Source organism: Saccostrea echinata, unplaced genomic scaffold (genome assembly GCF_033153115.1).
Source record: "Saccostrea echinata isolate AGI-Se365-2 ecotype Australia unplaced genomic scaffold, CSIRO_AGI_Sech_v1 ptg000001l, whole genome shotgun sequence".
Taxonomy (NCBI): Eukaryota; Metazoa; Mollusca; class Bivalvia; order Ostreida; family Ostreidae; genus Saccostrea; species Saccostrea echinata.
The window spans coordinates 42,497,919-42,524,678 of record NW_026889750.1 but is presented as its reverse complement, the minus strand read 5'-3'; the positions used below and the strand labels follow the sequence as shown (position 1 = coordinate 42,524,678).

Below are 26,760 nucleotides of genomic sequence, written 5' to 3'. Positions count from 1 at the left end.
TAGATTAATTTAAGTTATTGTCGAGAATGAACCTTTTACAAACACCCCTTTTATTGTGATTTTATACTGATAATGAAAAAAGTTAATGTTAATGACGTTTTTTTTTTCTAAAGAAAAGGAAAAAACCCCATTAATATTGTATTTTTATCAGCGAAAAAATTAGCTTCATTAAAACATTCAACCGAATGAGAATATCCCCTCATTTTTATAGACTATTTTCCCCTTTTACTTCCACCGCGTGCATTTCTCTCGTACCAATAGTACAGCTAAATGTTATACATGTATGTGCAGAAAAAAATGCAAAAACGAAAGATCTATAATCCTGTTGATATTAAAAGTGAACATTTAGAAGTCGAATGCGTGTGCTCAAATTAACAAACTCAAGCACGAAATTTAGGAAATAAATCAGAGCTTCATTAAAGATTATTTTATTTTGAACATTCAGAAGTAGAATCAAAAATTACCCTGTCGAAGTAAAATATTTTCTTCCGCATTTTGTGAGGAAGGAAAATGAAAATAGAATTCTTCGTAACTGCTGGTGACTTGTGCATCTTTTAATGGAGCTCATTTTCAAGAGTGATAAATTTATCGGGGAAAAAATTAATAAACAGAAATATGCTACTGCTTTTTTTTTTGTTTAGACTTTCTGAGGAGGTTTCGTTTTACTCTCTTTATAGAAAGTTTCTGTTTTCAACGGTCTATCATTCGCTAGCATTTAAAAACATCTTATTCCTTGGTAAGAATTTATTTTAAAAAAAAAGCAAAAAGCAAAATTTAATTTATCTATATCAATAAAAATGTATAAATCTCGATTTGAAATACACTTTTTAAAAAGAATAATTGAGATGAAAGTTGATTTTTCAGCTTTAAATCTTTTCATGAACATTATTTTTGCATTTACAGATCGAGAGAATGATTGTGTTAAAAAAGATGATTTTTATCTCTTATTTGTGTGAGGACACAATGATATTTGAGGGCAGATACATTTTTCTCTAGGTGTTTACTTATGTTTTATCAACAATCAACTTTAGTTTCGTTCCACGGCATTTTTCCGTGTTTTCGAGAGAAGCACATTTTATAGTGTAACCTTTTGGTTGATGTCAATCTGAATATACTGTTTAAAACAAATATTGCTGCAATTTCCTGTCGATTACACGGTGTTGTAAATAAAAATAAAATAAATTACAATTTTTCTTGGAAATTTAGAAAATTGTTGGTTGTTTTTCATCTCAGTTGAAAAATACAGAACACGGATATGTTCCTGTACAGATATGCTGAAGTATGGAAGGAGGGTTTAAAGCATTAAAAGAAGTCCAGCGTCCGATTTAATTTTAAAGAAAAACGTAGTAAAAATAGCAAGTAAAAATCATGAATTCTTTATTAATTTTACATGTGTTAAATTTAAATTAGCTTTTAAATTTGATATTTATTTGTATGTTTGTGACTATAAATCAACATTAAACTGAATACTGTAGTTTCCATTATAAACTGTTTAATGATGCACTGCAGAAGTTCTTTATTGACTAGATCTGAGTATTTTACAGTTGGCAACAGAATAAAAAGATGTTAATGTTAATGAAATGCAGAGGAAATTCGGTGGTTTTCAGACGTCTCTCTGAATCTTACATTATAACTGCAAATTGCTCTCTTGATCGCGATCGTGTATAATGGAATGAAATTCACTACAAAATTATTGGATAATACAGACTTTGTTCATAATTAATGAAGTATTACAGACTCATTTCGATAAATAGTTTTTATGGAAACGATTGTATGTCTTGTACATGATTTCCTCTGGACCCATCCTGAACATTGAATTTCTTTGTCACTTCTCTCTAGGCCCCCGCTACCTACTCCAAAGTCTGGAGTGTTTCCCCGCCCCGATAATTTATAAATAAACTAAAAATTATGTCGGTGTGTGTACACCTTAAAATAATGACAGAAAAAACACCACCTCGTACATCAAAGTCCCTAATCTGCATATTTACTCAATTTAAATCAAACTTTTATATTCCATTTATCGAGTTTGTTGTGTATGTAAACGGCAAACATTATGAATCGACCCTTGAACCGCACTGTTTTGTTTACATACTGATTAGAGAGAACCAATGTAAAGAAGGAAGCACGTTACTTTAAGAGGCCCCCTCCCTCTAATACAGGCAATGGATAGACCTGAAGCTCCGCCCCCCATCACCACGAGTGAAAGTATCACTTCTGTATAACAGGACAATATTGTTATAACGGTGTATTGTGCGATTGTTCGTCTGATTGACTGCTGTGATATGTGACAACCGTTACAGGACTATTGGGAAGTTTCTTCTGGAGTTCTTGCCTTGCTTGTTGTTCGTTCTATTTTACTTAAGACCGTATGGAGAAACATATTGTTTGATGAGTCGTTGGAACACTCACTGGTATCTTGTGTTAATAATTAAATCATTGTTTTAAAACATTTTAAAAGAGAAACAATTTTGTGAATGATAGTTGACGACAGACAATCCATTTTGAATCGTTGTGACTCCATCATGATTCCACAGCATTCAGCCTTAGTTAATGCCATGACGTCACTGTACGGTCCCCACATGCACCCCTCCGCTTCCCCACCAACTGCCGCTCACTCACAGACCAATGCCTCACCCACGGGACCATCATCATCATTCCGTATTGATGACATTTTGAGGACATCACCAAACTCAACATCAAGTGCTTCCAATCCTCTCAGTGGACTTGCAAAACCAACGCCCATCAATCCCGCAGCCCTCCATGCCCCTGGGGTACTGACTGCCCCTTCACTATACAAACCGATGTCTATGTACGACCACACCCTGGTTCCTCAGTCCCCCTATCTTCCCTCTCACGTCTCGTACACCAATGCTCTCATGAGTCACATGTACCCTATGCCTTATATGAGACCAGAGTATGCACTGTTAGATCGTCATCATGCATTTTCAAAAGGTATTTATTTTTAAGTTGTTTTTTTTCTAATTTTCTCTATATTTGGAAATTAACGCTACACTTTTCTAGCGTTTCCCATTTATATTCTACTTTTCTTCAAACTCTTTTAGACAAAAATGTAGATCTTATTAAAATTTAAGCAAAATACTGCAAAAACAAAAGGTAAAGGTTTACAAGAAAAAAAAATATTTACAGCATTCTAAACATAGTTTTTTTTTTATTTATTGCAATATTATTCTGTAAAAAAAAATATTTTGCAGCTGATTTCTACCTAAAAATTAAAATCAACATTATTTTCTTCAAACAACATGTATAATATTTTGTTCTTCTCTCTCAACAAAATAAAATCATAAGTTAAAAAAAGGGAGCAATAACGTCCACCTCGGATCCTATTGAAGTAAACAAACGTTCACCAATTAGTTGCGAATTAGCTTAGTCCAATATGCGCCGGCGGAAGTAGACCGCTAAACCGGGATCAATCCCGTTAACAAACCTATGTATTCTTGACTTAAGAAGGAAATCTGCATATATATTCGGAAATCTTGAACGAGTCTCAATTCATTATAGTGATCCAATTAGTGCTTTCCTGTTGTGTCCAGTCGTCCATTCATGAAATCCATGTATCACGATGGATAAATGAATTACACATTTCTGTGTATGGAGAAAAATGCATTTATAAATGAAAAATTATCTGATAATGAAAATATTTTGAATGAAATTTCCCGCAAAAAATTATTTTATATCGGCATTTATAAATGTAAATACATGTATATTTCTTGTGTCTAAAAACCTGTTGAGTTGAAAAAAGTTAATTTATTTGCTTAGTATATGTATTTAGTAATTATCAAATTCAAAGTGAGACAATATTTATTCAAATGTATAAACTAAAATGCTCTGATGGTTGGTTAAAATCAGGCTACATCTATCAATAATTTATCTAATTAAGTACATAAATAGATCTATCAAACATAAAATTGTTAGAAAATATGAAATATAGAAAATATGTTTATAAAAGAGAGAAAATATCCGAAGACAAAATAACTCCTCGATTTTGAAACTATCGGCACACGGGACAAACGAATGTAAGTTCAAGAGGCACAGGTCGTGCATCGCGTCTATAATCAGTAAAAGATGTGTTAAAGCAAATAATGTTAATTCCGTGTTCTAAAGAATATTGGCTCTTTGTCGCCAAACTTAAAATATCTTGGGATCTAGAGCAGATATAGAGGCTCATAGTTAATCCAGAATTAGATAGAAGACTGGAAATTGTAGAAAATACACCAGAGCGGTGTAATATATACCTTACTAGACAGTCATATCGCACCAAAAGTGCCCGAAATTGACATCCATAGGCGTCAGAAATATCGAGGATGAATTATGAGAATTAATCAAAAAATAGTCACATTTCAAAATAAAATTTTCTTTTTTTTTAAGACCTTGGAAAAATCAATATATTAGTACATTTTCAAGTTATCGTAAAAAAAAAAATTGGATGCCATTTTTAATAATATTGTAAATATCAGTTTTAATATTCGACTTGAAACAGAAGGAAGTCGCTCAAATATAACCAAAAACCTTTTCTTGTTCTTGTCGAAGAGCGCAAAATCAGAACCTTTTATGATCAAGTGCCCAGAAGTCATCAAGTAGGGAAATAATTACTGACAATTACTATTTCGATTGTCATAAACGACTTGTCTGCCAAATTTTAAGGGTTTTCCTTGTAAACCTTTTCATTTATAATTAGTTTCTAGTGCCCGAAATCATATCGACTATACAGAATGTTTCAGCAAGAAAAGTTTAAGAAATTGTTTTAAAATTTCCAATTCAATCAACAAAATAAAAATGAAACAGAAACTATGAATATATAACAAGAAATTAAAAAAAATGAATGAAATTAAAAAAAAAAAAAACAAAAAAAAAAAAAACCCTGAATTGAAATTGAAGAGGAATAGAAAAACCGCCCTGTTCTCTGATTATATTTTTCTTAACATGATAAAGTGGCAGCTTATTAATGGAATAATGAATACTCCCTGTAGACCAAAAAGGAGTGAAAGTCATGAGATGACATTAATATGGTTAACATGATACCCGTTAGTTAATCTGCTACATTCATTTAAGGGTGCTAAGACGATTAGAAGATAAGAATATCTCGCTAATCGATTTAAAATAAGATGGCGATCATACGGTCTTTTTTTCGATATCCTATTAAATATTGGTAGAAACACCCAATAGAGCAAACAAACTTACTTAATACTTCATTCATTTGACGCTTATGAATATGACAACCTCTGTTTGAAGTATAATGATCTTTGAAATATATAAATACTGTATTATATGTTTGATCACTAACGAGAATATCCCACATAAGAGTCTTCAGAGTCTCTAAATATTATCGCTCTTATGTTTGTAAATACGTCGTTTGTAATTCCAAAAACATCTGCTGAGTTTGTCGATTCCGTTTTTTCCTGAATTCTCAGTGATTTCTCGTGCATATAATTATAATTAAACTTGTATTTCTATTTGGTATTCCAATAATTTTATAACTTACATTCGCGCATCTTTCGCTTTTGTATTTTTGAAAGAAATTAATAAAATGTTTTCAGAGTTTGTTATATTTTATTTTTCTTATCAGTAATATTCATAATTAGATTCAAATTTTCTCAAAAGAATTTATTTATTAAAAAAAAGAAAAGAAAAAAATATGTCGATGTACGTATTAGAAAACTTAAATGAGAAAATTTATTTGCTGCCGACTCATTATCAAACCATTGTATTTAATTATACTTTGTTGCATTATTAAGTGAACTTTTATTCTTATTATCAAATCGCTTTAACTTTTTGTTTGGAATATGTAGTTTTTAAGTCCATTATTCATTCGGCCAACTTAAATATTTTCTAATATATTCATTCACTCCCAGTCAAGGTGGAACTGGATGATCGAAATACAAACGAATTTTTCTCATTTTTCTCGCATTAGAAATACAATTCACATCTTTAATATTCTTTTTTTCCTGCCATGCGTGTGACCCAAGACAATCTTTGCAACGTTTGTTCATATCCAAATTCATATGACCCATAAAATCGCCAAGACGCTTGGCATAATTCAAATATAATCCAAATCAGTCGATGTCTTAGGAGAGAAAAATGTCGAGTGTTTTCTCTTTCAATAGATTTAATCGATCAAGATGAGATAGAACAATAAAGGTTTGATTTCAAGACTCAGTTGGCTGTCCAAACACAACCCTTAAGCCTGTTTTTGTTTATTTTAACCATACTATTGTTTTAAATCAAAGTGCGCCATTTTTGTTTCAAATAAAATCGCGAGACATATTTTTCGAACTTACGGAATTTGAAAGTAGAAAATCTTGTGTGAATTGTAAATAAGAGATCGTATTCTTCGTAATTGAAAGAAGCTTGACATTTATGAAAAAAATTGTTCAAACAAAGACAAAGCTAAATTAAAAGGAGCGATTTTCCCCCTGTACATTTTTGATATGTGTATTTACTATGACCCGTAGCATTATTTAAATAATAAAACCCACATAAAGGATTGTGCCGTGGACTGTTCTACATGATGCTTAAAAGTTAATTTCAAATACATTATTCTGTGGACATTTTAAGGCTGGTGATCATATAACCAAACATCTTCGCTATGGCTAGCGAAGATGATAACCAAAAAAAAAAAGTTAGTGCTACCCTGCCGCAAACTCAGTTATAGCACCATTAAAATTGCATTCTTTTTAGTATATAAATTTCTTTTTATTTATTATGGGACTATATTGTTCACATGCTATTTTTTTTTCTTTTGGTGAGTAAATAACACTAAATAAGATGTCCTCTAGTACCGGAGGAACAGAAATTCCTAAACATTTTCATCTATTTTTAATTATTTGAACTACTATTTTTAATCCTTAATGAAATTCTATTTGTACAATTTCTGTAATCTTATCGATCTGGATTTTTTTGTTCTACAATTATTTTGCTGTATGCACACATATTTCTGAGATTTTTCTAAATATCATCGGATTTGATGTATTTCCGCCTCTTGATGTGGTGAACCAAAGAAAGACCGGTTCTGTATATTTAGATAATATTTCAAGGATCGGAAAAGACACTTGGCTATGGAAGCATGGTTTAAAAGTAATCTGTAAATTGACGAATCAAAGGCAAAAAGCTGTTCCTGCGATCCAATCATCATTCTGATTACAGTCACGATTAGGCAGCTTCCTGTCAAACGATAAAATATATTGTAATTTTTTTTAATCATAAAATCATTTTTTTTTATTTATTCGCTTCAACATGGAAACAATATTCTTTGCGAACACTTAAGGTAGTCCGATCCTCAGGTTCCTAAAATCAGCGGTTAAGTAATTGAAATGGCTCACAAAAATGCTTCTGAATCCACAAAGTAATGTGTATTTACCAATGGTATTTCTTCAAATTTAATCACCATAGTTAATCATATTATATAGGAAAAATTAACAACTCTCAAATATATTTTCAGGAAACGCAAATAAAAGCAGCAGCTATGCTTTTCTAATTGAAAATTGAGCAGCAAATATATTTATAAGGATAAAAAGCTACAGGTATCCAGGCATTCGAAGAAAATTGCATGTTCCTTTTTTAATTTTTTATTCGGTATATATTTTAATTTTACCATTTACATCACTTACATGTATTACATAATACGAAGTGTGAAAAGCTTGTGCTATAATGCTAGACATAACATATTACTTCTTATTTCATATCATGGTAAAAAGCATTGGTATCTAAGGCTAGATTCAAGAAAATTTAATTTCTCTAAAGCTGTTTTTATTTTTTGTACTTTTATAAGGTTAAAATGTCAAACTTTTTACAAGACCCATTCCAAGACTTCAAAACCTTGAATCTTATTTTCATGCATGTAATGAAAATTGTTGCAGAAAAAGATTTCAATTTCAAACTTCATTTCGAGACTAAATAAATTAAATAGTAATTTAAAGAGTTACTATTCCTGGCTAAGGAGCAGATATCCTTAAGTTTTTTTTCATACTCTGTATGACTACAAGACATTTAGTCTTATCAACATCAAAGAGGGAAATAAAAATGTTATTAATTATATATACTTACCATTCTTACCATTTATGTTGTTATTTCACTATATTTTTAATTTTTCTTACCATTTAGGTCGTTCTTACTTTGATCAATAAAATATTTTTCAGTTCAAGAACTACTGAATCGCTAGGGAAAGTCTACTAATGACATAAAAAAAATTGGTAAAAAATTTGAACTAAACAATATGGGTACGAGAAATGTTTTCAATCGACAAAGGAATAGCAACAAATCCATATTAAAAACTACTTAATTTCTAAACAGTGTCATTATTTACAATTTGCTATGGAACCTTCTAGGTAACAATGGTATTTGCAATCGGGCTCGATGTCCGATGTCCGGAGTAATCCCTCCGCGGCGTCCGGCTGATCCAACCGTAATCTTGTAAACCCTCATCTGTCCGGAGACTGAGTCCTCTTCTCTCTGACGAGAGGTACAACAGAGACGCGGTACTCCAAGGGTGTAAACAAAGGTCTGAATGACTAAATAGACCAGTGCTCGATAACTGGCAATAGTGTAAACTGGGGTATCAATGGCAGAGGTATTTCCGTAAACAAGATTGCGGACATTTCCGATTACTTCTCTTTGTAGTTTTGTTCGTTATCTGCTACAAGCGAGTTATAATGGTCGTTTACGGAATGAACAATAGCCTTGTTTAGTGTTGAGACAAGACAACGTTTATGTAAGGTGTGTTAAGGCGAAGGACTGATCTATCGAGTTTAATTCACTTTGATCTTGCTCTAAACAATGGGATCAATGCACTAATCGTGTTAATTCAAGAATGGAAGAAAAGCTTTTGTTTATTCTTAGTATATGGTAATTACAGATAAACAACTTGAAGAGCCTTATCAGGACTTTTTACTTTGCAGAGCAAATCTTTTCACAAACTGTACATGGGCGATTTCAAAAACTGGTTCGCTTATCTAAGACGAGATCTCGTAGCTGAAGTGCCATTGTTTTTCATAACTTTCTTGTTAGTTTCTGCTATCAATTGTCCCACATGTGGCAATTACAGTAATTTAACTTGAACTTGTTGCAGTTGTCTAACTTATACTGCTTCCGGTATTTAGATGGCGGGAAAGTAAGTAGACTCTTCACATTAAAGAGAAAGAATCGACAATCGCTGCGACACGTGTTTCCTGTGCAAGGGCCGTGGTGTCGTGTGTCCATTTTAATAATTATACAAACAATTGTATGTCTTATTTCGTGGTTTTATCGTGACGGAAGCATATTCCAAAATAAATGAGCTTGTGGCAGGATAGAGGAACTTTGAGCACCCCTCATGGCCCCATTGTCAGCCTTCCGAAAACCCAGCAATCGGAAGAACTTGCGCGGATACTACTTGAGGTTTTTCTTTAATTAACCCCTTTGTCGCCTTCTGAAGGACTGTTATTGTTTTCTGAATAAGAATGTATAATAGCCTGTTGAAGACTCGTGTGACATGAATGGCTCGACAATTCAGAGTTTCGTAGTCGCTGCACGGCATAGTCTGGAAGTCGCGCGAGCTTCACACAACAGTAACGCTTTCAGTGCTTTCATTCAGTGCAGACAGGTTTTGTTTCAAACCATAAACATTTTCAAAAATTAACTGTTAAAAAAATCACTCCATTTACAAAACCCGATTGCCTTTTTTTCAAATTGAGTGTTAAGTTTGTTGCATGAAAAGAGTTATTGTAATTTACCAATGAAAGTTGCAGATATCAGTAGGAATATATAGAAGAACGATAATTTTTTGGGGTCTCTGACAGTACAAAGTGTATAAATTTAAGCTGTCGAGTAAACTTTACGCGTTTTTTTTCAAGTCTTCCACATTTTATTCCCCCTCTATAGGTCTAGAGCTGGCTTGCACATGCATCATGTATACTCGAGCACTAAGTCAATTATGTATCCCCTCAACATGAGTAAGCTTCTTTCAATCCATGTCTCTGGTAAACCAGGCTTATGCAGCATCATGCGCAGGCGTCTAAGTGTTAAGTCCCACGTGACAGCACACGTGACCACGAACTAAGAGAAATATCACGCATTGTCTGAATTAATAATATCATATGCTCTACACTCAAGTTTGGAACAAAGTACTAATTTATCCACTACAAATTGAATTAAATTATCCTTTTATAGTTTCATCATTCATAAGCTTCGTGTGTTTGAAAACTTCACATTATAAAAGTGAAAATAGTTACTTATTACCAAATGATTTTTAAATAACATGGCAATTATATTTTTTTTTCGTGAAATTTGTCTTCAACTGTTTCGCTTAATAGATATGTGGGTACTTTCTTAAAAAAATAAAATGGGAAAAATTTTACCGATAGAGATTTTTTCACCAGAAGTAATGCAGTATTCCAAAACTGAAAAAGAAAACTATATATTATGCTTTGTCTTTTGCATGTTCATTTTATTATTTTTCCTTTTTGAGGGGTGGGGGTGGTGAAAGGGAGGGCTGGTTTTGTTTTTCTTCGTGTTGAATTTTACATGTATGTTTAAACATATATATATATTTATACAATGTATATGTACATGTACATGTAAATATACTATTTTCCATTTAAAGATATTTGTAGCTATTGAGATTCATGCAATGAGACATCTATAGTATAAAAGCTATAAAGTCATATATAATTTTTTTATTATTCAGTAATGCCCAAACCTTTCTTGTGGAACCATTTTATGCAGCGACCTCTACATAAAAGGAAGGGCGGACAAGTGAGGTTTTCTAACGATCAGACAGTCGAACTAGAAAAGAAATTTGAATCCCACAAGTACCTGTCTCCGCCTGAAAGAAAAAGACTGGCCAAAAGCCTTCAACTAACAGAACGGCAGGTAAAAATATAACGTCATTTATACCAAATTCAAATTTTATATTTTTTTCTTATGAAATACGTAATTAAATTTGTATAATTCACAACTTTGAATTATTTTAATAAAATATAATAAATATACAAAGCAATAGTATTTAAAAAAAATGCGTAAAAATTATAAGAAATGAACTTAATTAAAAAGGCTTATAAAAAATCTTTTTTTTAAATTCTCTTATTTAAAGATTCTTATTCCACATTTAACATTAGAATTTCTTGACACTGGCTTATGACAAATGTTTCAGAATGATATTAGATATTTGTAAACTTCGTAAATAATAAAATCCTACATAGCAAAACACCATACATTTCGAATTCAATGCTTATTTTTCTCACCACATACACATATTGATTTTCAACAAAATAAAAGGTTCAAAACCTATCCACATAGAAACAATTTTATCCTAAAAAAGCAAAAATTAACAGCAATATATGAAATTTAAAACGCCCTTTATATCGTCAAAGTTCAATCGCTTTTTTAATTTGCGCCATAGCCTGAATTATGTGTCTCTTGTTGTGTATTATAATTGACAATATTTTACCAAGTACTTTTACTTTCGATAATGAAATTTTAAACAAACATGACATTATTGACTTGTTTTTCAAAATAACCCCCTCAATCACTCTCTGTAGAACTTCATCGTCTGTGAAATCTCGCAAGTACACGCGAAATGTCGTACATTGAGAGACTCCCTTGGTAGAGCTGTTTTGTGCGTCTTTAATTGACTTGTAGCATAGTCATATGATTGGGTGACACTTTTGAATTGCACCAATTCAAGATAAAAAGACCTGACATTTCAACGTCAACAAACAAAGACACTCTAACGTTATTGAAAAAAGTTTTGTTTAACTTGTAGTTAAATTAAGATTTATAAAAGATAATTCGGGTAATACATTTCGTTTAATCGATGGACATTTTTCCTGTATCAAGCTAGCGAACAAATTAATGAATAAAATATACAATGTTAGAAAGTTCAGTGATAAGAAAATTTGAGGTGTTTATCACTTACAGGACGTGAAATATTTTAAAACATTTGAAGAAGAAAGACTTACTTTTGAATCTATCATAATATTAGAAATCACAAACAAAAACCACTGCAGGAAGAAACTTAATCTATATAATCAGGTAACCGAAATAATAATACCTGCAAATTAAACAATTCTATTTGCTACTTCTGTAAGATTCCTTTTGTATGCTCATTTCAGGTAAAAACGTGGTTCCAAAACAGACGTGCTAAATGGAGAAGACTGAAACAGGTAAGTCATTCTTAGTTAATGTACATACATGTATATAACCTGTACATGCATGTATATAACCTGTACATACATGTATATAACCTGTAGTGAGGACATCAACAAGTTATCTTTTCAAAATGGAAATTTTGTTATTCAATAATTCATTTTTCCCTATAGGAGTCACCCACTTGCGAGAAACAAAGTGAAACTTCAGCAGAAAAGAGCGGAAGTGACGTAGCAGACGATTCAGAGGAAAGAAACAGGTGTACTTCAGACGAGGAAGATTTTGATATGGAGGACAGTGACGATGAAATTGATGTAGAAAGTGAAACCACGGAAAAATAGCGATACATGTAGAAAGTGTGAACAGCAATTCAGAATAGAGGTGCAATGGTGTCGGGCACAAATCATAAAAGCCATCAACGAACACTCTCGTGAATTCTGCCTGCTGTGAGTTTTCAAATATTAACAGACACAGAAGAGTTCCTTAAAAGCATGCGCAGTTCAGGGTTCTCTCCTTGTACACATTGTTAAGTTTCAAATGTTTGAAGCGAAGTGAATTGAGAATTTTGATATGACCATATATGACTGCATGAGTGGCGATACGAATGGTGCAATTTGGTAGATTTTGTATTTATTGTCACTTCTGGTCTTCCTCTGTTCCATAACTACATCAAACTATGCAATAAATGAGCAAAATAAGATGTAGAACTGTGGAATATTGCTATTTCATATATACATTTGTGAATTGAAATAAAACTCAAAAGAAATATATTTTGGAAGAAGTTTTGTTTCATTTTTCCCTTTTTTGTGTGTGGCTTTTTTGTTTGTTTTTTAAAAACTTTTCAGAAAATAATATCAATAAAAAATCTTATAAGTATTTGAAAACGTTAAGAATTAGGGAGTCATCAATCTGCAAACAGATAAAAACGCCAGAAGGCGGAAGACTCTTTCAGTATTAACAACATGCATGTATTTTTGAATAGACCATTGTATTATATGACATATAGAACATACTAATTGTGGAGTATTTTTCTCAATATTTCGTGATGTATCAGGAAAGTGAAGCGAAAAACAAACAGGGAAGGCTCTTAAACGGACCGATTTCCATGTCCTACTGTAAGTGATTCCAAATGACGGACTAAAGTAGCCAAGAGTGGCTGAAATCTTATGTGAATGATGGCATGTGACTATTATGATAAAACTAGAGTTAGAAAACTTAATGGTAATTGTCTGAAGACGGAAAAAATGGGATAAGCAGCATTGAGGGTTTATGACACATCTTAATGTGACATTGATGAAGTTTTTAGGAAGCTGTTGACTGGGCTATTGTAAATACGATACTTAATGTATAAGTAATATCATCTTATACAATGCTAAATTACATGTTGCGAAATCAGTTTTAATATGTATCACACAGGTCTAAAAGTGCAACCGAGTCCCAAATGCCTAAAGATATTAAATTTGATTTTGTTAAATTCGAATTGCTCAGATGTCGTGAAAAAGTTTTTTCATTTATTTTGTATGGGTATCGTGTCGATAATATATGTGATCTGAAGTCAATAAAAATTGTTTTCTTCTCTATGCCTTTGATATTATGTGCCATCGCTCGTACAAGCTTCAAAATTCTATAATAAACCACAAGCACAACCATTAAATTTATAATATGGCAATAGCATTCAGATTATCGTGTATGTATATTTACTTTTCTGCACGTAATCGTCATTTAAGAGAGCAATATTGCCGTTTGAATACATACAAGTGTGATCCAAACATCCGAAATCTAGGAAACACACAAGAGGAGCTTCACATGAGGAGAAACGCTGTAACTTGAATGACCATTTCTCGCCGAGAAGTATCGACCGGAAGTAGAATGTCTGATATTTTAATTGGGGGTTCTTATCGACGTATTCGTGTTATTGCCTCATACACATGTCTTTATGATGATTGTTCTGTAATTCTAAAATTATATTACTTTACGATATAGAAAAATCAGTATTTTTACTAGTCTTTCTCTAAGAAAAGGTTTTTTATTTTGACGGCAAAACTTTAAATATTGCTTGAATACGATGAAGTTAAATTTGAAGTTAAACGTTCTTTTTTTTTCCAACAAAATACCTTGTTGGCATTCAAACTGATTTCAATATTTCAATATTTTTCCTCTTAAATCTGTTGATTACAATATCAATGACACGTGTTCTGTAAATGCTTTGTAACCTGCTCAGATTTACTTATGATTGAGGTTATTTAACCTTTCATCGTTTGAAACCATCTAGAAGCCAATGTCTTGAAGGCTGCACAAGGACGCTTGACATTCCGAGATGGTGAAGTACAGCTAGGCGTGCGTCAGTTACGAAGATAAAGTCACCTCATTCAGTACTCCAGGACAATTTATAACGAACTACCTTCATTATCCGTCGTTTTACAAACCAATACTAAATGTTAGTAAACAAAAACTACCGGTATTTTACATCCCCTAGTCGTTATCGCTGACGGCCCAATAGACAATGCGTAAACAAGCAACGCCATCTAGTGTACTAATGTCAATATGGCCGCCGTCTCGTGAGCCTCCGCGGACAGTTATATCGGCGACACTGTTGTCATCGTTTTACAATTTTCTCCTGCACAACCTTATCTGTAAAACCATTCACTTTAATTTATTTTCAGCATCTCTAGAATTAAATGACAGCATTCCCCCTTTTTAGGGGTTTGATTCTCTTAATCTGATAATAGCGGAATGTCGATTAGTATACCTTTTATATGGAGATTCCGGATAATCGAGAATAAATTAAGTTCTTTGTTCACTATCGTGATTTATTGTTTTATTGTAGATCAATTTTCTTTAAAATATGCTTAACAATAAATTCATGTCTTACCTTTTTGTCGTTTACAAAGCATAGATTGCTACTAATGGACCTAAGATTCTTACTATTTTCGTAGATCAGAGATAAAATATAGTCTGATAAATCATTCTTATTTTCGCATTAGGTTAAGTTCGAGGAAAAGTATATAGCTTAGGTTCTCCCTTAAATTTAACGAAATCAATGAGACAAGCAATATAATTATTGGATTCCTTTACAGTGAGGTCACAGTGCTTGAACCTAGGGCTTCCTCATTTCTATACTTTAACTTACAATGTATGGTGAGAGGGAAAGCCAACCAATAGAAATACAAATATTTATAAAAGCAGAGAGAGAGAGAGAGAGAGAGAGAGAGAGAGAGAGAGAGAGAGAGAGGTCTCTCTCATTAAACAGAATAGAAACATAGTACTGAATAAGAAAATTTTTGTATTTGAAAGTAAAAATATTGAATTTGGTAAAAGATTAAACAATTTGTTCATATGTATTGATATTGCTTCTGAATTTTTCTAATTCAGTTAAAGGAAATCTGTAATCTTTCACAATAAATGGCATAATTGACGCTTTTCTTGCAATGAAATTTGCTAGAAAACATCAGATATCCCGAACTAGGATGCGACAGAGCGTCAAACTTTTTCCACACAGATCTTGTCGTTTTTAGATTTCCGTCCTGCTTGGGTTCATGCATGAACATTGCACCCTCGGCTTTTGTCGACAAATACGAAGGTTCTGTCTTCATGAGGAAGAAAGATTATGATTGTCCAACGAAACATATAGCTGTATTCCTTACTGATTATAAATAGCCATTACACTGTATGTGGTTTTAAAACTCCATAAATTATTTACTACATTTTTTTCTTAAAGACGAAATTAGTTTTCCCGTTCTAGATTAGTTTCCCTTGTTTTCTGATGACTTTGCGATACTAGGTGATTTAATTTACTGTTACTAGAACAACGCCTACATATCATTATTTAAGCTTTTCTGCAAGGAGTTCTAGGTGATTTAATTTACTGTTACTAGAACAACGCTTACATATCATTATTTAAGCTTTTCTGCAAGGAGTTCCGATTAACAAATCATATTTTCAATATTCAAGAAATTATTTATTACTCCTTTTCTTAAAAAAAAAGATAGGCCTGAAAACTTTATGACTACAATGATTTTAATGTTTGTAATGGTATAAAATTCATAAAACGTATTGAAGAGGTATAAAAAGCAGTATAAAAGACGATGGCCCTTGTCAAACTCTTTCAAAATCATAGTGTCTATATTTATTTACCAACTGTTAGTAAAGTGTAGTACATAAACACTATTGCTGTAAATCAAATTTCAAATCCGCTCTACCAGGACGTCACTAGACAAGGGGAACCAGCCAAAGACAATGGCAGTCAGCGCCGTCTGGATGAAGAGGGTCGTTCTCAAAGGTCAACAATTCACAAGGGCGTGTCAAGTCTTTGTCATATTTTATAGACATCATTAAAATTGTCGAAAGATGACCATAAAATTCAATTTCTGTCTATAGTACAAGTAAAATTTTTAAACCTGTTTGGCTTTCAATTCATTTTCTAAACGGTCCTAGATAAGGATTATAATGTAGGCATTGACATACTGAAGTGAACACTTCAGAAATTTATAAAATCAAGTGTTGTCATAAATTCAAGCACAACTGTAAGGAAAATATGAAAGGAAAAAGGTAAATACTTGTAAATTGTTACAAAGTACCCATTTATATCCACAAAAAGCAGTCTTATATGAATCCAAAGTTTTAAACAAACTTTAATTTGTCCTTCAGTCAGACTCTCATAAGTTTAATGAGGTTTTGTTCTCCGGAAAGACGTCGAACGTTGTCTTGTTTTGACATAGCTATCATTTATTAAGTGGTAAATTTTTTTAAGAGATTAAATCCTCATAGTCTCAAATATAAACCATCGTGAGTTTTCCTATAATTTGAATATAACATTGCTTATCTTTCTTAGAAAAATCTATGAATGAGCTTCATTTCCGTACAATTCTTACAAATTATATATTGTCTTTCTGACATATTTTCTATTTATTAATAAAGATCAGAGTAGTCTTTTAAAACAGAAAATATGCCAAAAAGACAACATGGACCTGAACTTAGAGTCATTTTGATAATTTAATCTGATATATTAAAAAAAATGCCGAGGAGAAAAGTCAATGATTGGTGAATGGGTCCACCAATCACACTGAATTAATTATTTTATTCGTATTATGATGTACTATAAAGTGAGTTCAGAGATAGGATCTTAAATACCGCGACAGCTGTAGGAAGAGGGAAATAAACTTTTTCGATTTAAATTCGGAACATCAGATTGTTATTATAAACTTGATAAAATTGTTAACCTTAAACATTTTAAGGTGCTTATGAATGTGTATGCTTAGTTTTGTTGAAATGTCTAGTAACAATTGATATACCATTGACCAGAATTGAAAATCAGTACACAAACCTAATTTATTTCGACATAGTCATTATGACCAATTTGAAAAAAAATATATCTAATAAAATTCCCAATGCCGTCAATTGTAATTAAAATCGATTCATATACATATCATATTCATAGTGTTTATACTTGTACTAAGTCCGTGAGTGCCCAATAGTAGTGCAGACAAGTCCACATGTGACAAAATTACCATGACAGAGTATTTAAGCCAAGTCCCTTAGTGGTCGAGGTACGCACCCTCTTCTTTGTAAATGTAAAAGCCATTGGTGGCCTAGGTATCTAGTAAAAGTAAAACAACATAGTCCGGCGGTGGCTGATGTACCTTGTCAAAATATTAAAACAGCCAAGTCACTTAGATGCCGAGATACCTTGTCAAAGTAATATAGCCAAGTCCGTTAGAGACCGAGGTACCATGTGAAAGTAATAGAAAGAAGTTTGTTAGTGGCTGAAGAAACAGCTAAGTCCTTTATGGCTGAGGTGCCTTATAAGAATGATACAGCCAAGTCCGTTAGTGTCTGAAGTACCTTGTAGAATGAAATATGAGAAGATAAGCAAGAGTAGTCATGCTCAAAAGCCCAATTTAACAATACAAATTGAGAGCAGAGAAAACACAGACCTTTGAAAACATTAGAGGCGGGATTATCTGCCATGAAGGAGTAAGCATCCCTGTCGAACGTCATGATTCTTTGTCTTTATCAGGTACATGAAAAAGGTTAAGGTAACGAGCGTTGATTGATCTAATAAATCTTTTAAACAATACAAAATAGTGAATAGGGCATAAAACACGGACCCCTGGAAACTCCAGAGGTGGGATCAGATGCCCAGGAGTAAGCACCCCCTATTGATCGATCACACTTATGTAATAATCAGGTAGACAGAGTAATCCGTAAAAATAAAAACAATGGCCTTACAACTGGTATGAAACAAGTCAGCCAAAATACAACCAAACGATCATAGCTTGTATTTGTATACAAGGTCATTATTTCGACCATAGAACTTTCGGAATGCTGACTATAAACGAGGTAGTTGAGATTCCTGTAACATCAACTTATTAGCCAGTATCCTGCATCGGTTTAAAAATTAATCGTTCTCAGAGCATGCTTTCGCGTATCGAGTAAGTTGGGAGACATAAAAACCATATGCAAGTGAAAGAGGAATATTTCCACATTAATAAGGGAAGTTGACAATGGAAACTGTTTTTGGCCATTATCGTCTATTGTCAGTAAAACATCCAAATATGAAACAGATGTGGCAGACTCTACGGTGCCTTTTGTTGTTCAGGTAAACAGAGTAATCTGTGGAGAATTCAGTAAGAACAAAATGGCTTAACAATTTGTATTAGATTTGTATTGTTCATATTAATCACCATTCGACCAAACAAAAGGTTGTAACTGCAAACAATGTTTTGTATCGACCATATAATTTGCAAAATGTTGATTTTGTAACATGAATTTATTAAGGCAGTATCCTGCCTCGGATTAGAAATTGTTCGTATGCAGATTATGTTCTAGTGTATCGAATGAACTGGGAGACATAAACACCATATGCAGGCGATAAAGATATATTACTAAATAGAAAAGAGAAGCTGACGATAGAAAAGCTGAAGTTACTAGTATCATGTTTATCATAGAATTTAGTTGTTTTGCCATCATTGTCTTTCTCTAGTTAAATATCAAAATAAGAAGTAGATGCGTATTTGATTTCGAGTTCAGTGGGATATATCGAATCAAAGTATAAATGAAAATGGATATTTTTACATGATAAAACATCGTCAATATATCCAAATGTCCAATTGAAGGCTACAGCAAGAGACTTGAAAGTCTTATTTTCGTGTGGAAAAACTTTGCTAATAATCGGGCGCACATACTATTAAGAATTTCAACAAGTTCTTGGAATTCTTGGTCTCCAAAGACTACATAGATATTGTCAATAAGGAACTTAAGAATCTTTTTAATATCAGCTTCAGAGTGTCTATTGTGGAATCAGAATGCTTTTAAACAAGATTATAGATGTGACAAATCACAAAATATGAAAATTTCCTAGTTCTATTTTTTTAAAAAAAGAAGCATTTGTCTATGCAGCAGAAAAAGCCATTTATGAATGGTTGTATAAAGTGTTGAAAAGGTTTGATACTATTGATCTTGGTAAAATCCTGTGATTTCAATTTCTAAAACATACAGCCAAGTGCCGTACTGACAGAGGTTCGTTGCTTTTATTAAGGATTGATAGGTACGAGTATACTGACCAACTTTAAATTACATCTACTCATGATGGCATCAGCAACATTTACTCTTGAATTAACTCTGATAATGGCATTTCGGGGGAATGATTCCAGACTTGCTCTTTCCTTCCATTTTAAATGGGATAAAAGGGTGCTTTTCTTTAACCTCTTGGGATGGTTCTTCCTAGTATGTTCCTTATTTTTATCTTCTTTTTCGCTGTCAACCAAGGCGCAACCAAGGTTGACAGTGGTTTTCGAGGGATCAAAATTTTCAATGTTACCCTCAACCACATGCAGTGTTAATTATATTATACTGAATGTTTTATACAAATACGAAGAAAGGTGAAGCGCGTAGCCACTTTTTTGGAATATCACCTGTCGTCAAGCTCTATCGCACAGAAAGGCGAGGTGTCATCATTCAGAGAGTAAAAGTGTTTTTATCAAATGTTTCTCGACGAATCAATTCAAGTAATTCATATGAAAGTATAATATAAATTAATGTGACTGCCCCGTGTCTCCCGATTTTTGTATCGGCCGAAGTGTGTTTTTCCGTTGAAAAAAAAGAAAAGAAAAAGAAAACCTAGTTTCGGTCTGTTTAAATGTGATTGAGACATAACACATATTTTTCTTGAAAATTGGAGACTGTTGGACGAAAATAATGTTCTCGTAAATAGGACATTATATAATTTTCCTCTTTTTTTATTGTTGTGAGTGTTTCACATGTTGGTCAAGGTATTCTATATTTCCCATTGAAAAGGATTCAATGTTCTGAGGTCCTGAAGAAATTATGAGCATTTTTCCAAGTGACCGACGTCACAAGTGTATTTGAATTCCGTATATTTACAGTTAACCAAAGATATCTCCAATTGTCCTTGCTATTATCATTACAAATTTTCACTATATTTGCATATGTAGAGATCCGTTTAAACATGAGTTCATAATCCTTAATTGATCATAATTATTTCGACATAAAGAGATATTTACTACATGCATTTCTTCGATGTATTCGATTTATTCCTTTCTCTTGTAAAAGCTAATGATATTTCCTTGCAAATTAGGTCACTTCTCGGTGGTAGTTCATTTTGTTTGGCGAAATTATAATACAATGTATATATGTAAATGTACATGTATTTTAAAAAAAAAGGAAAAAAGAAGACTAAAAGTCTTATAAACAAGGCAATATTTATCTACACTGATGTATTATAAAACAGTTTCAACTTTTTCTTTCGCCTGACTAAGGATAACTGTAAAGGGTAAGGATCCAAGCGATTGTTAGGAGCGTTCTGTACATTTATAAAAATCGCCTTTAACTTGTAAGACTCTTGCTTTTTTTGCAAAAAAAGTGTAAGCAGAATCGCACTTTATCTCGATTGAATAGGATTTATAAAAAGACAAATAAAATTCAGCCCAAACACCTAGGTTTGTCTTTTGACTAAACACCTAGGTATTTAGTTTTTAATTTTTAATATTCTTTTTAGAGCCAGATTTCACCCTCTTTCTTTCTCGGAGTAGGATTTTCCCTCTTTATCAGTGCTTAAATCATATCGACATTATTTTAGCTAAAAGTTTATGTGAAAGTCAACTGATTTTTTTGAAATGGAAATATGAGTGTTTTCGACCCAAGAATTGTCGAATTTAGTATGAAATTTGAAAAGGTATAGTTCAAATCATCTAGTTTCAACCCAAAATGTTAACTCATAGACACTTTAAAATTAATTACTCAAAAAATCGTAAGACTTGATGTCATTTTGCGAGTATTTGAATCAAGAAGTTCTTCAAAAGAAAAAAAAACGCAACAAACACCAAAACAATACAAGAAACTCTGCTTTTACAAGCCGAAACATGTATCCTCTCTGCCCCAGCGGTGTAATATTGAAGCAGAGAGCAAATAATCTCAAAGTTCTGCAAAATTTCATTTTTTAAGAAAATAAATGACCCGGCCATTTTTAGTTTCATGGCAACGGCAGCTATTTGGATATTTAAACATCAGAATCAGAGAGACACTCAGACATTAATGCTATGTATGTAGTTTCAAATTAATTTGGAGAAAAAAATCCATTTGAAATAAAATTCTTTTTTGTTTCCATGGATACAGTTAAAAATTTGTCCAACCGATTACAATGTACCAATATTTTTTTCAGAAACCAGTTTTACCCGATCAAACGAATACGATTTTAATGCTTCAAAAGAAAAATGAGATTTGAAATTTTCATTTTCATACTTTGTATGTTTCAATGGAACTGGTCGCCATTTTGGAAAAAAAAGGACACATGGCTTGTAACAGTATGTTGCCCCCCCCCCCCCATACAAGTACAGCCAAGATATTTTTATAGGGGGGGAAATTTGCTCTGATGGAAATCGCACCCTATATCTATTACACAGAGTAGGATGTCCCCTCCGGAAGATCGAGTCTGATGTGGGATGTCCGTAGGGGAATTCCTATCATAGGGGAAATCCTATTCTAAGAGTCATTTTTCTGTGGGGTAATCTTACTCTAGAGCCAGTTTTCCCGACGGGGGATTTTAGAGGGAAAGCCTACTCTACAAGACCGGCCTTGTAGATAGGCTTCCCCTTGTAAAATCTTTCCACCCGAAAACTGGCTCTAGAGCTGGAACACCCCCCCCCCCCCCCCGGAAATCAGGCTCTAGAGTAAGATCTCCCCTACAGAAATCCCTCACCAGATTCAATTTTCCGGGGGGGGGGGAATTCTACTCTGTGTAATAATTGTAGAATGGATTTCCGTCAGAGTCAATCCCCCTCCCCCCGCCAAATAAAATATCAGGTCTGTATTTCTATATGAGGGGGTGGGGGATCACATTGTTACAAATGTCCCTTCTATAATTTTCCAGAGGTACTCTCGCAGTAGACAATCTTAAGGAAACTTCACAAAAATTATGAACAAAAAGTTAAGTTATGACTTTTAAACTTCATAGTTTTTCTAATGATTGTAGAATTTTTAAAAGTCTAATTAAAAAAAAACATTTAAAAAAAATTGAAAATTTTAATTCTCTTTTTTTTCTCAGTAACTACCCAACCAATTCTTTTGAAGCATTAAAGTCTTATTCCTTGCATCTGGTCAAACTGGTTTAATTAAAAAAATGATAAAAATAAATTATGGTACAATATAATCGGGATATATTTTTAATTGTAACCAAGGAAACAAAAGGACTTTTATTCTAATTGATTTTTTTTTTCTTTAATTGTATTTCAAATTACATGTACATAATATTGATGAATAAGTGTCTCTCCAAGTTTTAGGGGTTAAATATCCAAAATAGCCGCCGTTGCCATGGAACTAAAAATGGTCCAGTATCTAAATATTTGAAATGTTGCATATTTTTAGAGATTATTTGTTCTCAGCTTTCAAATTTCAAATCCAATATTACACCGCTGGGTCGAGGAGACATACTTATGCTACGGCTTTCAAGAGCAGTGTTTCTTGTATTGTTTTGTTTTATCTTTTTAGTTTTTCCCTTTGGAGAACTACTCGATTCAAATATTCATAAAACGGTATGTGGAACCTATCAATAATATACATTTTAAAATTTTCTTACACACTCCGGACCTGCAGATTGCAAAAGAAAAAAAAAATCTCTACAGGTGGCCTGATAAACATTTCAAAATTTGTGAACAAACAGGTACCATTGCATCAAGAGAGGTGTTGAGATATCGAATCTTATGTTTTTTTTGAATGACTAATTTTACAATTTACTATGAGTTAAAAACTTGAGTTGATACTCAATGATTTGAACTACATATATATATATATATATATATATATATATATATATATATATATATATATATATATATATATATATATATTAGATTTCAAACTATAAATTTGAATAATTCTTCGAAAGTCGAAAACACTCTTATTTCCATTAATAATCAGTTTCCTCTCAGATAAACATTTAGCCAAAATATTTTCAATATGAATTTAGCATTGATAAAAAAGAAAAAAATCCTACTCTGAGAAAGAAAGAGGGGAAAATTTAGCTCTAGTGTGAGGTTTCCCCTTGGGGGAAGTCCTACTCTACAACGCCCGTACTGTCAATTATAATTGAAATCGGTTCAAAAATATCGCAAAATAAATATGTATCTTCATGTTTTCTGCCGTTGTACCGATTCCATTTGTTGCTAAGTACCTTGTAAAGTCGTTCAGCCTTGACCAGAGATGGCCCAGATACCTTAAAAAGTAATACAACCAAGTCCATTAGTGGCTGAGGTTCCTTGTAAAAGTAATGCAACCAATTCCGTTAGAGTCAGATGTATGTTGTAAAAGTAATACATCCAAGACCGATAGTGGCAAAGGTTCCTTGTTTATAACGACTGATAGATATGATTATACTGACCAATTTATAATATACCGTCTTTACGCAAATTGTGTATCTGCACTCAACTATTATAAGCAAATTCATTGCAAAACCGTGTATCTAAGGCATATCACTACTGTGGGACAGAAATAATGGCCTGGTCAAAACTCACTTTTAATCTTTTTATTATTTGTTTTTTTTTAATCGATTGAAGTCGATTCCATCTCTTTACACTTTATCAAAGACATCTCTACTTGTGTCGGCTATTAACATTACAAATACGACTTATTATTGTCTCATTTCTAATTGTTTTTCAGAGAATTTCACTCCCAAAAAGAGTTTGAATAGGTGAACTTAAAAGGTGATGTGACAAAGTTGACAAGTTAGTACTCGAAGGTTGGTATATTTCTTTCGTGAAAATATAATAAATGTATGATGAAAAAATATAAATGAATATAAAGAATGAAAAGCCCAACGTATCAATACAACCCTAACAAAATATACTTTAGTTCACTATAGTTTACTATAGCAAACTATAGTTCACTATAGTATCAAAGTTTTAACTTTTATAGTTAATCAAAGTATTTTCAACTATGGATTTCAGTTTGTTATATTTTATTATTCTTCAATTCATAAATGCACCTTTTTGATATTAAATGGAAATATTATTTGCAAATTCACATATTATTTCCAAGTTTTACTTCAATGCTATTGAATTTAAGAGATTTTTAGCTACAATATCCAGAAAAAGTTCTGGAGTAAAGTTTCATAGTAAATCAAAGTATCAAAGTATTAACTATAGTTAATTTTTGTTAGGGTATTAAAGCATTAAGAAAGGTAATATATATCTACTCTGAAGTATTACGAAATAGTTGCATTAAAACCTATTTTGTTACACTGAGAATATGCTTCAGTTGTGTTACATGAAAAGGGTACAAGCAATAGCTATATAGGAGCGATTTGTACATTTTAAAAAATACTTTAACTTGAAAGACTCTTGAACATTATTGCATAAAAGTGTAAGTGGAATTGTACTTTATCGGGATGGAATATGATTTATAAAAAGAAATAGCGGATCCTGTGACTCAATGGACTATGTACACCCACTTGAGATCAATCATTTTAACATATAAATCAACTTTTAAGCTCTTTATTTTAAAAAAAAATAAAAGGGTTTTCGGAAGTTTTAGCCCAGAAGTGAGGAAGCGATAGAACTACTCTATAAGTTTCAATAGATACTCTCATATTATTCATCTGAACAGAATATAAACAGCTGAAAACAGAACAATGAATTGTACTCACTCACGTTAAAGAAGTAAAGACTTCATTGACAGGCCCATAAATATTCTGAGGTTATTTCTATCAATAATTTTAGTTGAAATCGGGTTTAGAACTTGAACAATCGACATAATATTGGCATACTGAAGTCGCAGATGCTTATTCATGTGAACTCATGTTTTCCCCCTTTTATCTACATGATAAATTTGAATCTATCTTTTATTAACAACCATTCGTTTAGAAGCAAACTATCACAGCAGTCTACTATATTCAGAGGCCTTGTCTTTATAAATGTTCCCGAATTATAGCAAAAATGTCGATATATTTCTTGTGAAAAATTACAGATGTATCATAATAGAAAGATCAATATAACTGCTTGAAAATAAAACGATATATCAAGGCAGATCCATTTGAAATACGGAATAAAACTGTTCACAGATGAACGCAAATCTAACAATACTAGTATCTTTTTATCATACAATCCAAGTTTTAGAAGTTTCCATTAGTTCCACAAACATGCCAACATGAACAAACATATTAAGCGTTCATAATGCCAATTTAATGTTGTCAGCTTATTGATTACAATATCTGAATCCAGCAAATCAGACCCTTTATAATTGGTGTATCATTTATAACATTCCATGGTTCCGGATCCGTGTAAGGTTCTAACTAATACACTACCTGTCGCCTTTTACATGGGGATTAGCGCAATCAAGATAACTAATCTGGACAAATAGCTGAGAAAATACATAATATCAATTCACTGATTTCTGATAAATTACACAATCAAGAAAAGGGAGAGTAAATATAGTGGTTCCAAGCACCTTGCTGATGGTGGGTTAATGTGCCGTAATTACCTGGACGGCTCCAGAAGGATCTCTAATCAGCGTGCTTCTGTGTATGACTGGAAGCGGTTGTCAGGATTCGCAGGAGTTTATTGCTCACATAATGTTGTTCCAAAACCCCTCCGCGATAACACGGTGATCCATAATGCTAATGTTAGCTGTGGGCTGACTGTTGTTTATTGAGCCGCTATCATTATTTCTGGTTTAATAAAGCCATCACGGAGGTACCCCAGCAAGAAGTGACCAGTTAACAAAAGGGATTCGGGTGTATTTAATGCTGTGTATCGAAATTACATTGCTCATCTAACTTGGCAGTTGTAATAAATTAGTTTTTGCTTTTAAATGGGATTATGTCGCGATATGCTTTTAACAAGGAAATTCGTTGTCAGCGTTAAAAGTTTTCATTAATCTCAGTATTAAGGGTTGAACTTTTCTATCGCTTTAACACGTGTCACGAAGAAAGGTAAAACTTTATCTAGATAACTGGTGATAAATGGATATTAACACCAAACTTTGTTTATAAACATGCTCAATTCCTTGTACATTTCGAATGATTACTAATGTTGAGCTGTTCAACATTTGTTGTAAACTTTCTTCGTGATAATGATGATAAATAGCATAACATATGGGTAAGCAACATAAAAA

The 26,760-nt window shown here is 32.5% G+C and overlaps 1 protein-coding gene across 1 annotated transcript; it reads left to right on the top strand.

The window, feature by feature from the left end:
- The first annotated feature begins 2,425 nt into the window (after window positions 1-2,425).
- LOC133192007 (hematopoietically-expressed homeobox protein HHEX homolog) lies at window positions 2,426-12,908 on the top strand. Its single transcript, XM_061327831.1, has 4 exons — window positions 2,426-2,952; window positions 10,679-10,863; window positions 12,105-12,155; window positions 12,312-12,908. The coding sequence occupies exons 1-4, from the start codon at window positions 2,475-2,477 to the stop codon at window positions 12,477-12,479; spliced, it is 882 nt and encodes a 293-aa protein (XP_061183815.1). The 5' UTR covers window positions 2,426-2,474; the 3' UTR covers window positions 12,480-12,908.
- Window positions 12,909-26,760: the final 13,852 nt, after the last annotated feature.